This window comes from Theropithecus gelada, chromosome 1, assembly GCF_003255815.1.
Source record: "Theropithecus gelada isolate Dixy chromosome 1, Tgel_1.0, whole genome shotgun sequence".
Lineage (NCBI taxonomy): Eukaryota > Metazoa > Chordata > Mammalia > Primates > Cercopithecidae > Theropithecus > Theropithecus gelada.
The window spans coordinates 149,427,677-149,442,691 of NC_037668.1; the positions used below are offsets into that span (position 1 = coordinate 149,427,677).

At 38.0% G+C, this 15,015-nt stretch overlaps 1 protein-coding gene and 1 pseudogene across 3 annotated transcripts in view; one reads left to right on the forward strand and one right to left on the reverse strand.

The window, feature by feature from the left end:
- Nucleotides 1–15,015, forward strand: part of USH2A (usherin) — a 795,153-nt gene that overhangs the window by 196,972 nt on the left and 583,166 nt on the right. For both annotated transcript variants that reach the window (XM_025367266.1, XM_025367257.1), the window contains one exon: nucleotides 5,546–5,709. In XM_025367266.1, the coding sequence (XP_025223051.1) occupies nucleotides 5,546–5,709 (164 nt within the window). The remainder of the gene's footprint in view (nucleotides 1–5,545; nucleotides 5,710–15,015) is intronic.
- On the reverse strand, nucleotides 7,477–9,289 carry LOC112612591 (annotated as a pseudogene). Its single transcript, XR_003116876.1, has one exon. The product of XR_003116876.1 is annotated as an ADP-ribosylation factor 1 pseudogene (transcript).

A 15,015-nucleotide genomic window follows, 5' to 3' on the forward strand; every position in this document is an offset into this window, starting at 1 on the left:
TTTTTCTTTCTCTCTTTCTTTCTTTCTTTCTTTCTTTCTTTCTTTCTTTCTTTCTTTCTTTCTTTCTTTCTTTCTTTCTTTCTTTCTTATTTTCTTTCTTTCTTTCTTTCTCTCTTTCTTTCTTTCATTTTTTTTTTTGAGATGGAGTTTTGCTCTTGTTACCCAGACTGGAGTGCAATGGTGTGATCTCAGCTCACCACAGCCTCCGCCTCCTGGGTTCAAATGATTCTCCTGCCTCAGCCTCCCGAGTAGCTGTGATTATAAGCACGCACCACCACCCCCAGCTAATTTTGTATTTTTAGTAGAGATATGGTTTCTCCATGTTGGTCAGGCTGGTTTTGTTTTGAATTCCCACCTCGGCCTCCCAAAGTGATGGGATTACAGGTGTGAGCCACTGTGCCCTGCACACATTCTTTAGCTCATGGCTCCTTCCTTCATTTTCAAAGCCAGCAGAGCAGTGTTTCCTTGGACCTCTGCTTATGTCCTTACATGTTTTCTCTCTGACTTTTACCCTCCTGCCTTCCTTTATAAGGACCCTAGATTACATTGGGCATTGTTAGATAATCCAGGATAATCTCCTCATCTCAAAATCCTTAACCAGATCTGCAAATTCCTTTTACCAAGTAAGGTAACATTCACAAGTTTGGGGGATTAGAACCTGGATATTGTTGGGGTGAGCATAATATGACCTGCTCTGCCAGAGTTTAGCCATCTATAGCCTGGGGGTCTGCCACATGTTTATGTAAATAGAGTTTTATTGGAGCACAACAATGTTAATTCTTTACATATTTTCTGTGGTTACTTTACTACTACAGCAGCAGCAGCAGAGTTGAGTTACAATAGAGTTCACATGGCCTGCAAAGCCTAAAATATTTACTATCTCATCCTTTATAGATAAAGATTGCTGACCTTGTAACTAGATTTACTGCCACCTTGGGCAAATTACTTATTCTCACTAAGCATAATAGAATCATAACTTTATAGACTGGGTAAGAACCTTAAAAGTAATTTTGGTTAAACTCTACCCTATACATTTCTCTGCATAAATCACCTTTTCAGAATAACTGGTGAATGGCCATTCAGCTTCTGCTCCAAAACATGGAACTAAAAGGAGCCCACTATCTCATGAAGTAGCTCATGTTTATTTCAAACAACTGTAATTCTGCAACAAATAGAAGTATATTATTTATATTGACCAAAAAGTTGCAGTCTCTTGACTTTCTTGCCTAGTCTTATTTCTGCCTTCTAAGACCATAGAGAATAAGTGAAATCTCTCTTCTTTCTGCGAGCACTTTAAAATTTGATTCTGCTATCATATCTTACAGTTATTTAGTTATTTGCATAAATATGTGGAGTGTCAACAAAGGAGAAAGAGATACTGTTCTCAAATCAGAACCTTGCTAAGCAAGCTGCCTGGACTTAGCTGTCACTATTGCCTGGATGCAAGGGAGTCACTGCCCCTGGTCCAGATTTTATGAGTTTCTCTATTTGTGCATGGGAAATTCACCAAAAAGGGTGGGTTTGCACACTGTTAACTTCTCCCTTTCAGATGAGGCACTCGTATTTCCTTGTTCAATAAGTCATGTGAATATGGCTTTCAGCTCACACAACATGGATGCCCAAGCCTCAAATCCCTCTCCTATAATTCTGATTCCACCTCCAAAAGAATAAAGATGCTGTTAATAGGCTGTAACTAAAGGGAAACTAAGAAGCTCAATGAAACCACAACTCCACTGTTAATCGGGGAAAACCAGACTCCTCTAGAGGGCACTGTAGCACTCACCGAATTCTGTGAACTGAGAACACTGGTCTAAGAGAATCTGAACAGAGACCAGCTCTTAAAGAAAGCTGTCCATTCCCTGGGAGTGAGGTTAGCGAGGGGGACAGAGTTAAGCCAATAAAAAAGGGGCTCAAAAGAGCTAACCTGTTATTGGAGCTACAAACCATGTTTGGATTAATCTCTGGTGTCCTATCCTAAGTCTAAAGCTTCCCTGGTGCTTTATTCACAATCAATTCCTGTATCCGACAATATTTACCTAATCCTTACTGTGCGCTAGTCTTTGTGTTAGGCACTGATGGAAAACAAAAACAAAAACAAACAAACAAAAAAAACTCTGCCCAATTTTGCCAATTTGCCTTGAAGTCTCTTTCTGTTTTGTTTATTAATAATCCTTATCTAAAATCCGTTAGCAATTGGAGTTCTCTTTCTCCTTCATTCTTTATGTTGAATGATGTCTCATCGTCCCCGTCAACAAGTTAGAAGACGGGGAGTAACTCTATACCTATCCTCCCTTCTCTTTTCAATTCGGCATCCCATTCTACCAATTTTACTTAACATTTCTCAGGTCTATCCTGCTAATTTCCATTGCTCCTTGCCACTGCCCCAAGGTAGCATGATCTTACTTCTGCTCACCTTTCCAGGTTTACCTATCACCATTTCCCATTCTGAATTTACATCCAAGAGTACTGAGCTGCTTGCAATTTCATACCTTGTTCTACTTTTTCTTTTTTTCCTCTATTTTTGCCCCTCCCCGACTTACCTGGCTTATTTCTACTCGTCTTTTAACATTCAGCCCAAGCATCTCCTCCAAGACTCTTATTTAAAATTACCCTTCCCATCCCTTCTTCTGCTACCAGACTAGGTGAATTGCCCCATTTCTGGACCTTTAGAGCCTGGATACATCTTTATTAATGCTCTTTCCATTTTATCGTGCATACGAGATTGTGAGCTCCTTGAGGACGGGGGCAATTCTATATGATTAATCTCTATATCCTTGATGTTTATTCCAGTCCTGGAACATAGCTGACCCTCAATGAATGTTATTTATGTCAATCAATATTTAAATCAATTTGATAGTACCCATGAGCTGAGGCCCCAGACAGAGGAGGGGTGTACAAAGAGAAATGTCAATAAAGTGACCTATATATCTTGGGATATATCTCTGGGCCTCCTACAGTAGTTCTCCCTCAGATGATGAATTTTCTGACAGTGATGTGCATTACTGAAACATATTCCTTTCATTAATAGTTAGGTTTCTTCAACAGTAATAATTAGGATAACACTTTCTCTCACTGTTTCCACAACTGGAAGAAACTCCTAGGAAAGGAAAGTATATAAATTTGTGATTTAGGAGACAGAGGCCAACTTCTTTCCCATTGTAACCAGTAAATACTGAGTTATGTAAGGGTCCAAAGAGTACTATCATAGCAAACTGCTGGCAGAGATTAGCGATGCTTTACTCCTGTTTTGTTTACCATAATGAACTGGTCAATAAACATCACAAATTGTTTATCTATATAAATCTTGACAGATTACTCTTTATGAAATCCATTTAGCAAGTGAGGTTTTCCCATAAGGATGAAAAATGAAGATTTTAAACAGATTGCAGGAGAAGCTCTGGCTGTACCAAGAGAGTCAGTGTAATAAAGGTTTCTTTATATTAATATTACAAAAACCATTTATCCTGGCAAAATCAATATTGCAATTCATCTTAGTTTGGTGTTTCTCTTTCTAAGCTTAAAATGTCTTTTCCTTTATTATGTATAATTTTGTTTTAATAAATGTGAAATGTATTTCATTTAGGAGGTACTCTTGAGGAGGGATAACTTATAAAATGACATCAAACTTGTAGCTTATTTGCTAAAGAGTCTTGGAAATGTTTAAAATTATATTTGAGTGGCTGAGAAATCTAAAGGAATCATTTTACTTAATCCTTAATTACAATATTATCCCCAGTGTCCTTTGGGGTAAAAACAAACTACAATGTTCAGAAAAGTCTTCTCCCGTGAACTTCATTTAGGAAAAATTCTTACTGAAGTCAAGCGATTATAACAAGTCAGATAAGTTGACTATAACAATGGCTTGGAAAAGAGACTATGAAATCAAGAACAGACACATTTAATTGCTCAAAACACTGCATGCTTTGGATGGAAAAAAATAGAACTACACCAAAGAACGGAATTATGTTATACACTGGAAGCTATTATTCTAAATGTATTATATGTAAAATAAGTGTGATTGTCTCAGGAGTGAATGGTAATAAAAACTGAAATACTCAAGAGCCACTTACACATGAGTGGTGCAGTTATACATATATACACAAACACACACACACACACATTGAGAGAAGCTTTTCTCTTATTGTTTATGCTCACTAAAATTATATTAAAAGCCTATAAACAATAGACTCTACATAACAGCATATAATGAAATTAAGAGCAAATCAAATATTTTTGCATCTATAATTCCATTTTAATTATAATACATACTTTTCTCAGCTCTAAAACTTAACCTAAACAAAACATCTATATGAAATGAAATTCTGATGTAATGTGTATAGATAAAAGACCTAATACAGTTGTTTGAAGGGGGAAAATGTCCTTTTATCATGACCATAAAAAGGGCAAACTACAGTACAGTGGTTTTCAAGAAAAACTGTACTTTATTTATTCCCAAGGGGATATTAGTCCATAAAACAAATTTGCAGCTTATTTGGCAGTCTTAGCTTTTATCAGCCTTTTTAAGGGTGTTGAATGATTACTCAAGAGATCACACTGTAAAAATTGCAGTGGGGAAAAGTAACTCCGTCCATTCAGCATCTTTATTAGAACATATAGGTGAATCCTTTTGACATTTTAAACATACCAGAAGGAGAGTACCTTTTTAATGGTGAGTGGTCTTCTTACATGTGCTGTTTTGCTTCTCTAATACCTCATGGCACTAACGTTGCTTATCCTAATCAGTGCCATTGGCATAAGCTACATGTTTGAATAATTCACTGTGAGGGAACAAATTTTATTTTCTATTATGGCAAAATGCCACTACTGGTATTTTTACAGGCAACTTTGGATCCAAGAAATTTAAGCTGCAGTAAAGTTATCTTATTATGTTCACATCATTTGCATCTTTTCATAAATCAGAATAATATTGTATTCTCCAACCATTGTGGATAGATAAGTTTAGTTCATAAAATAGAAGATGAAATATAACCCATCTTAAGGCATCAACAATATTTGAACCTGTCTTCCTCAAGCAACTTTCTTAGTGAAATTTAGTCTTCATAGAACTAACTATAGAATTTTAAGATTTTTAGGGAGAGCAATGATTTACCCCTGGTTTTCTATTTTGCAATTGGATAGTCACTTGAAAAGATAATTTTATGGGTACCTAATCTAAATTTTTAGCTGACAGGAGAACTGCTTTTGTAAAAGCAAAATTTACAGTATTCCTAATTGAACAACTGGATTCAAACTATAAGATATACTGTGGGATTTTAAAAAACAATATAATATATTTTTTGCTATTAGTTAGTTTATAAAGAGAAAGCTTTATACAGGTTTTACCAGGAGCAGTAGTTTTATAAACATCTTTTCTATTTTCCTTTATTTTATGTTGATTCTATATTTGTTTAGCTCAAGATTCTTTTCAATTTGTTGGCTAAAATAAACCATCTTACTCTACAATGCTATTGGTAGGTGTAACTTATACTATGAATTATTAATCAAAACACTATTCTCTTTGATGGTTTATTTGTCTTGTTTTCAGATGTCAGCCTTGTAATTGTCATCTCTCAGGAGCCTTGAATGAAACCTGCCACTTGGTCACAGGCCAGTGTTTCTGTAAACAATTTGTCACTGGCTCAAAGTGTGATGCGTGTGTTCCCAGTGCAAGCCACTTGGATGTCAACAATCTATTGGGTTGCAGCAAAAGTAAGTGAACTCTGGCTCAGTGCTGGTTTGTGAAGCAGCATCTTACAGGGGACTGCATCTCATTGTTTTATTTCTCCATTTAGAACTCATCAGAAAGACTTAGTACAATGTGAAGAATGTAGGTAAGAAATGGAAAAAAAAATACATTCAGTGAAATACGTGTGCTTTTCCTTGGTTAGACAATTGGAAATGATAATACAATTGTGTTCACAGTGGCAAATTTACAATGGTTTTTTGGAATGAAATCAACAATGAGGTGATTAAAGTCCTAGGTTTTCCCAGACCAAGGGTTTTCCCAGGACACAGGACTTTCAGTGGTAAAATCAGGACAGTACTGGTTAAACCAAAATAGTTGGTCACCCACACAAAGACATTTCCATGTAAGTTTGTTTGTTTGTTTGTTTGTTGTTTGTTTGTTTTTAAGAAATAAAGGGTATATTCTTGTTTATTATAAGTTTGATATTCTTCCATCCCCCAAAGTTTATGGGCACTATTATATCATTAGCTGTTTATTGATATTACAATAATTAGTATCATCCACCACAGCATATTATTCACCCTATAATTGATATTTCTTTCTACTTTAAGTTACACTCATTTAAATATCTCTCACATTTATATCTTTAATTCCTTAAAGCCAAAGATTACATGTAAGTATCTTTTGACTTCTCAACATCACTTTTCAGTTCCTTGCATTGACCTCACAAGGTCACCTGCAGTTCTACAATTTCATAACATATTGACCGTTTTCCTGTATTTACTTCAAGATCATACATCCTTACCTTTTCCAGAATTCCTAAGAAACGCCTGCTGGGAACATGTGGTAGGAGCCCTCTACAACATATTGTGTTATGCATATTCTCCTTGGGGTGTCCTGAGACTGTCATGAGTCACAATGATAGGAAACGCCACAAGTCATGACAGATCATCACAAACCAGCATGTCTGGAACTCTGCTATCTACATTTAAGGGGAGAGGGAGAGAGATAAGTAATGGAATATTGGACTCCAAAACAACTGTACTAGATTTTGAGGTAATGGAAAGCAGGACGTAGCTAGTGATTAAGAAGATGTATTGATATTTTGTACCTGTGTAGCTTCTCTTCAGCATCCCACATTTCATCAGTCCCTCTGGATTTCAGAATAAGTAAAACTAGGTATTTATGCTTCTTTTGGGAAGGAACTATCATAATTCCTTTCATGTATAAATACAGTCTAAACACAAATCTGGACTTCATTGGCCACTTAATTATGATGTGTCATATATTGATTAGCAATACAATTGATTGCTTTGTATGCAACAAAAATTCTAGCATATTCCTTTTGGATATGAGTTGTAGATCATCATTTATAATGAAATTATGATATCTAATCTTAGTGATTTCTGACTGATTCTGCCACTAATTTTGTGAAAATGTTGGCACCTGCTTTACTTTTTGCTACCTATTCTTTCTTGCATTTGAGACACAGTCTGGGAATTATCTCTCAGGCAAAACTGGATAGTCATGTCACTGGAAAGCTAGCCTACAATTCTTAGTAGTGGTAGACATTTACTTTTATATTTTATTAACTGGACATTTTTTCCAAGTGTTTCTGATTTGTCAGAATTTTTAAAAACTTTCAAATTCCTAATGATTCTTCGCTGGACATATTCCTTTTGGTTTTTGATCTCTTTAAAATCATGATACATCATACTGAGCATAGTCTTTCAAATGCTTGTGGTTGTTTCTGCATCTGTTTTAGGTTTTTATTATTTTTTATTTTTTTATTTTTTAATAGTTAAGAGATTTTATTCTAATAGCTATAATTACAGTGCTTGTTTGTCGAAATGAAAACTGAAAACAAGTATACAAAACAGTTGATTACTAATCGTGTATTGAAAGCAGTAAGAGGTTCCATGACACCAAATAGACCAGTTCTGAGGTTTCCCCAAGATAAATTTAACAGCTCCAGCTTCTTCAGTGTTTATCAAAATACAAAAGAAAGAAGTAGAGGTTGTCTTTTTCGATGGCAAATCAGACCCTTGCAGGCTGAGGGAGAGAAAGCTACATCACATACAGAGGTGGGGTGCTCCCAAGGGGCTGTGGGTCTAGGTGGACCGCCTGCCTGGCTTGCACCGCTCCTGCTGGTGAGGCCCCAGACATCCTGCCAAAGTGTCTGAGCGAGCACGAGGGTTGGGGACGATGGACCCACTCTGGCCACAAGGTGACCGAGGGACAGATGGGGCCCTGCCTCCCATAGGCTGCCTGAAGGTGGTGGGGCAGCCTGCGGGAGAGTGGGGTGGCTGTGGGCTCCCAGCCTGTCCCCTGGGAACTGTGGGAGCACAGGGACAAGCACATGGCTATGGAATGCAGGGTGACCCAAGGACAAGCGAGTTGCGGGGATCTCTACTATGACCATGCAGAATTGATCGCAGTCTGCTGCGCCACCACATGTTCCTGAGGGGGACAGCTGGGCTGGTGACCGGCATCCAGGCCATAACTGCAAATCTATGCTAGGTGGGGTCTCCCTTCTGTGTGTTCAAGTGTTCTTGACTTGGATTCTTAATTATTTTTAAAAATGCACTGAGTTTGGGTTAAAAACCAACCACCAAAATGGATTTCAACACAGCTCTAAAGCCAAGAGCATGCCCGGCTCTCCCAACACAGCGACTCCTGGAGGCCAGGTACCCATGGGCCTACATCCCCTCTCTGTACTGAATAGTGAGTTGATTTTTCTTTTTAAAATAAAAAAAGCTGAGTGATATTGCATAGGAGTACCAGAAACTGCCTCATTGGAAACAAGAACTATTTACATTAAATAAAAAGCCTGGCTGCAGGCTGCGTCTGCCACATTTACAGCACGGTGCGATGCACACGGTGACCAAACCACAGAGGCAGCTTCTGGCACTCACACCACGAGCCGCACGTTTACCACATGAGAGTAAAGCAGAGGGCAAAAGGAGTGAGAGGGAGTGGGGTCGCATTCTGGTTCCGGAGCTGATTGGACAGCCAGTGCAGTCCTTCATAGAGCCCATCACCGCTGGTGGCGCAGGTGGCCGGAATGTACCAGTTCCGGTGGCGTAGGGAGTGCAGCCCCAGCTTGTCTGTGATCTCAGCTGCATTCATGGCTTTGGGGAGGTTCTGCTTGTTGGCGAACACCAGGACGACAGCATCCCGGAGCTCGTCCTCGGCCAGCATTCTCATGAGCTCCTCACGGGCCTCGTTCACGCGCTCTCTGTCATTGCTGTCCACCACGAAGATCAGGCCTTGTGTGTTCGGGAAGTAGTGGCGCCACAGGGGCCGGATCTTGTCCTGGCCACCCACATCCCACACAGTGAAGCTGATGTTCTTGTACTCCACGGTTTCCACGTTGAAGCCTATGGTGGGAATGGTGGTCACGATCTCACCCAGCTTAATCTTGTACAGGATCGTGGTCTTCCCCGCAGCATCCAGGCCCACCATGAGGATGCGCATTTCTTTTTTTGCCAAGAAGGCCCTTGAAGAGGTTGGCGAAGATGTTCCCCATAGTTGTGGACAGGTGGAAGGACACTGGCCAGGGACACCTCAGAGGCTGCTGCTCCGAGCCAGGCGTTGGTTTCGCTCCTAGGTTTTTAACAAAAGTTTCAAAAACACTGTGTAAAGTTAGAAGCTCAGCATCAGCAGAGGCAATTTATTAGAAACAAATGAGACAACATGCCTGTCTTCAAAGGGGGTCAAAACATAGCTAGAGTGACGGACACTGATAATAGGAGGGGAGCAGAAAAATGTAAATGTTGGCATGAGGATGAAGGGTGCCAGCCTTCTCTCCTGTTCCAGCTTGATAATCACATGGTCCTTGTGTTGGATCCTAGCAGAAGCAGCCAGAACAACTGGCTTCACAAAGATATGATGAGATTGAAAGGAATGTAGTGCTATCTATTGTTGACACAGTGAACTACCTCTGGCTAGTATTTTTCTCTGTATCCCACAGATGTCAAGAAGTGCTTTCATTTAAAATTAAAATTTCTCATGGTACCTCACTACACAGTTTGGGAACTGCAGGATTATAACCCTCATTATATCTTCTAGGGGCCACTAGCAATAGTTTAGTAATATCATCTGTGATTTGTTTTTTGTTTTTTTGTGTTTTTTTGGTGGGCTATCAAGGTAGGAATCCTAGGATTTAATTTCCAAAATGCAAGAGGATTGAATTAAAATAAAGTAGTTAGACCTTTTCTTATATTCAATTTCCCTACTGAGTGATTCACTTCTTTCCTCTAAATATTGGTTTCATGCTTTCAAAATGATAGCCATGCTTCTTGAGAGGAAGCAAAACAGGAATTAACATAAATTAAATATTCCTATTTTCTGTATTCTTTCTTAGTGAATGATATTACAGTTAGTTCAACCTTCTATGAACTTAACTAAAATTATACACATACACACACACAAGTATACAGTTAGCCACTTATTGTTTAATAGTGTTTGTCTTCTTGACACTATTCTCATTTTTATTTATTCATCTTTATATCCACATTTTTCTTTCTCTCTCCTTACCAGAGAGTCTCTTCTAGCTCTCCTTTTATTAACAGCTTTATTAAAGTATAATTTACATATTATACATTTAACCACTTTAAGTATATGGTTTGATGGATTTTAGTAAATTTATACTTGTGCAAGCATTATTATAATCCAACTGTAGAACACTTATGTCATTTCAAAAAAGTTCTTTTGTGCCCATTTCCAGGCAATCACGACTCCTACCTCTAGCCCCAAAAAACTAGTTGTAGGGTCTTTGATGAGATAATTTTGTCTTTCCCAGAAGTTTTATATAAATGAAGGTATACAACATTTAGCCTTTTTACAATGTATAGGCTTTTGTATCTACCTTCTTTCTCTTAACAAAATGTTTTTGAGGTTCAATCACATGGTTGCATGTCTCAGTAGATTCTTTTAATTACTGAGTAGTATTTTCTGGATATACTATATTTTGTTTATCCATTGATCAGCTGATGCATAGATTGTTTTCAGTATTGTTCTATTATGAATAATGCATCCATGAACATATGGTTACAAGTGTCTGTGTGGACATTCGTCTTTATATCTCTTTACATCCTGAGAATAAAAAGGCTGGTGTGTATACTGAATATATTTTAATGTTTTAAGGAACTGCCAAATTATTTTCCAACACGGCTGTATCATTTTACATTTACATTAGCAATTTGTAAGAGGTCCAGTTACTCTACGGCCTCAGCAACATTTGGCATTGACTCTATTTCATTATAGCCATTCAGTGAGTGTGTAGTAGTATCTTGTTGTGGTTTTAGTTTGCATTTTTCCTGGTGACTAATGTTGAACATCTTTTCATGTGTATTGTCATTCATGTGATTTTTGGCAAAGTATCTTTCAAATATTGTGCCTGTATTTTAGTTGAGTTGTTAGTCCTCTTACTGAGTTAAAGAATTCCTTATTAATTTGGGATAAAACTTGCAAATAGTCATCCCATTCTGTGGATTTGGTTTTCATTTTCTTAATGGTATACTTTAAAGAGCAAAAGCTTTTACCTTTCATGAAGTCAGTTTACTAAGATTTTCCTTTATGGGTCATGTTTTTGTATCCTATCTCAGAAATTTTGGGCTGACTCAATGTAAAAAAAAAAAAAATTCTCCTTTATTATTTTAAAGTTTTATACTTAAACTTTTACATTTAGATCCATGAAATAATTTGAATTAGTTTTATACATGGTATGAGTTAAGCATCTAAGCTTTTTATTTCATTTTTATTTTTTGACACATAGATATCCAAATGTTCCATTAACATTTGTTGAAATTGCTATCCTTTCCCCATTGAATTACCCAAGCATCTCTGCAAAAATGCAGTTGACCCTATAGCTAACATCATATTCAAAAATGAAAGACTGAGATCTAAGATCGGACATAATACAAAAATGTCCACATATTAGCCAGAGCAGGTAATCAAGAAAAAGTAAGCAAAAGTCTCCCAAATTAGAAAGTTGATGTTCTTTACTTGTAGATGATATGATTCTATATGTTGAAAGTCCAAATGAATTCACAAGAAAGCTACTAGAGCTAGTAAACAAATTCAGCAATGTTCTATGTTACAAAATCAACACACAAAATTAGTTGTGTTTCTATACGCCAGCAATGAACGATCTGAAAAAGAAATTAAGAAAGCAATTTCACTTATAATGCATCAAAAATTTAACCAAGGAGATGAAGACTTGTACATTATCTGTTTTCTGTGTGTTTCCAGGAAACCTATAGTATAATTCTGCAATGTTATTTCTATTCACTGTTCCTTTCATGCTTAGCCATGTGCTCTCCAGTGTCTCATGAGTTTCATGCAGGATCCATGTGTGATCACTTTTCTATTAGGATACTAAGATAGAAGTAATTTTCCCATTAGTATATATTATCTGTGTGCATTTATTGCCAAATAAGCCATTTATAATTCTTGGGATGTAAGAATCAAGGATGCCTTCCAACCTACTGGAGGGTAGAGGAAATAAAGGTGATATTTATTGAGCAACTACTTTATGCACACATACACACACACACCCCTACATACATATGTGCATACATACACACACACCCCTTATCTTCAAAATAACCTTGACAGGGAGACATTATCGTTCTCCTAATATAAATGAGAAAACGTTCAGAGCGTCCAATCAATATTTGACGATAATAATACAACTACCAAAGTTCCAAAGCTGGAGATTCAAGCTCGTGGTTCCCAAAGAGATGGATCTAGTCACAGTATTATACTCTCATTCCACAAAAGGGAGTCTGGCATATGCAAATAGCATTCTTGGCAATTTTGATTGAATGAATATGTGAACATTTTCTAGGAATTCTACTTCAAGCACATAAAGGGTCAAGTTTTCTCATGCCCAAGATGTAATAATATTATTCTCAAAAGTGTTGGTAAGTCATCTAAACCTTCTGGTTTAAGAAAATTTCAATTTAAATACCAAAGAGGTACTATTTATTTATGCTGTGGAGTCAGACAAGATTGTGGTTGACATGGTCATAGCAAGTAATCAGCTTAAATGTTTGGAAAGAGCCTATGTGTGTGAAGAACTTTTGTTGCCAAGGAAATTTTCATGTAATGCAAATCATTTTCTACACCCTTTGACATGGGAGTGAAACATCTATCTCTCTTTCATTTTCATTCATCCCCAAAGCATTTTGCTGGCTTAGAAAATCATCTGAAGGTCAGTTTTGATTGCTCTAACTCTGAAATCTGTTGTGTTCCTGATAGCATGCAGAGTTTTAGATGAAATCACTAATATTCACTAAAAAATGTTAAATTGCCATGAATTGCAAGGTTGTTTGAGAGTGCCATAAATGAGGCAGTTTATGATATTTGTGGCTCCACCAAGAACAACAGGATTTCAAACCCTAAATTAAAATCCACTGAAAGGGTCAAATGCATTGTCAGTGTTCAACCGATCAACGTGACCATATCAAATATGCAAAATCCATGAATTCAAAAATGTAAGGTGCTATTCGGAAATAATTCTTTTCTCATGTGTCATTATGAGATTGTTGCTACTCTTTTCCTATGTCTAAATAGGCATATAGACTGTTGGAATGTTAATAGAACAATGCAAATTCCAAAGAAGAAAAAGACAAAAGGAGAGCAATGAGCATATATCTAGTTTGAATATTTTAAAACATATGATATAAATATTGTCTGCCTTAGGATCAGACTTTGTCTTTAGGAAGCCTATTCATAATACATGGAATTTTATATATTTTACATTCAGTGCTGTGCAGAATAAAACAACTTTTCCCCCGCTCTGTTCTCACACCACTATCAACATAGACTACTTTGGTGAACAAGCAATTCTGCAGCATTAATATCCTGCAACCCAGTTCAACTCTTGCACTATATACCTGGAAGTAGTGGCAGATTCCACAGGTGAGGGCTCAGTAACCAAGGCTGCCCACAACTTCTAACACCACTCACAAGCTCCAGGTTATTTTGCCTGTGCTTGTAACCCTCTGGCTACAGATTGGGGTGGCTGTGACTCCCTCCTTGGGTTCAATTAGTTTGGCAGATCAGCTCACAGAGCTCAGGAAACACTTATTTTTACTGATTTATGATACAGGATATTACAAAGGATACAGATGAAGCAATGCATAGGACAAGACACGTGGAAAGGGGAGCAGAGCTTCCATGTTCTCCCTAGGTGTCCCACCTTCCAGGAACTTGCACGCATTTAACTACCTGGAGCTCTCCCTGTACCTCCACCGTCCCCCTGCCCCACAACCATGGCCTCTTGGACCCTTTTTTTTTTTTTTTTTTTTTTTTGAGACAGAGTCTCTCTCTGTTGCCAGGCTGGAGTGTAGTGGCGATCTTGGGTCACTACAACATCTGACTCCCAGGTTCAAGCAATTCTCCTGCCTCAGCCTCCTGAGTAGCTGGGATTACAGGTGCATGCCATGATGCCTGGCTAATTTTTGTATTTTTAGTACAGTTGGGGTTTCACCTTGTTGGCCAGGATGGTCTCCATCTTCTGACCTCATGATCTGCCTGCCTCGACCCTTTATAGCAACTTCATTGGATAAGCATGACTGAAGCATGGATGTGGCAGACTACCACAATTACCATTTGAGACCATCACTACGACAGTTACTACTGTTACTACTTGAGACCATCATTACAAGACTGAATGAAGGGGGATGAATACAGAAATGAAAACTATAAACGAAAGTATTTCAAAGGAAGGGTAACATGGGAAGAAGGGAATCCCTGCTTCTCGTGAGCAAGGGCAGCTGCCTGAGCTTCCACAGCCCTTTGTATTTATTGGGTAGAAAGAGCAGGGAGGAGGAGGTAATGTTTGGTCAGCTGCTTGATTGATCACAGGTTCATATTATTACTAACAGGCTTCAGATTTGCCTAATCACAAGAAACACTTGTGCCTGTGTTGTGACCGCCCTCGGCATTCCTTCTGGGTGGAGATACAGTTTGTCAGTTTGCCAACATCCTGCTTTCATGAGAACTTGCTGTTTACTCATGTAGCCTCCAGTGGTATACTGAGTTGATCATGACCCTCATTCTTTTGGCCTTCAACACATGGACAGCTATGTAGAAATGTGATTTAAAGAAAAAGGGAGTATGATTTCATACTAATCGACTGAGTGGGGAAACCCAGCAAAGCTGCCTATTCAGAGTCTTCTTGGCCTCTCTCTGCAGCATTCATTCCTCCAGGGTATGGGACAGGACCCCTTCTAAAATGAGGATCTCATAACCCACAATCAGACGAGGTAGGTCAGAGAATTTCCTTATGGCCAGCTCTAAGACAGAAAGGTGGAGGA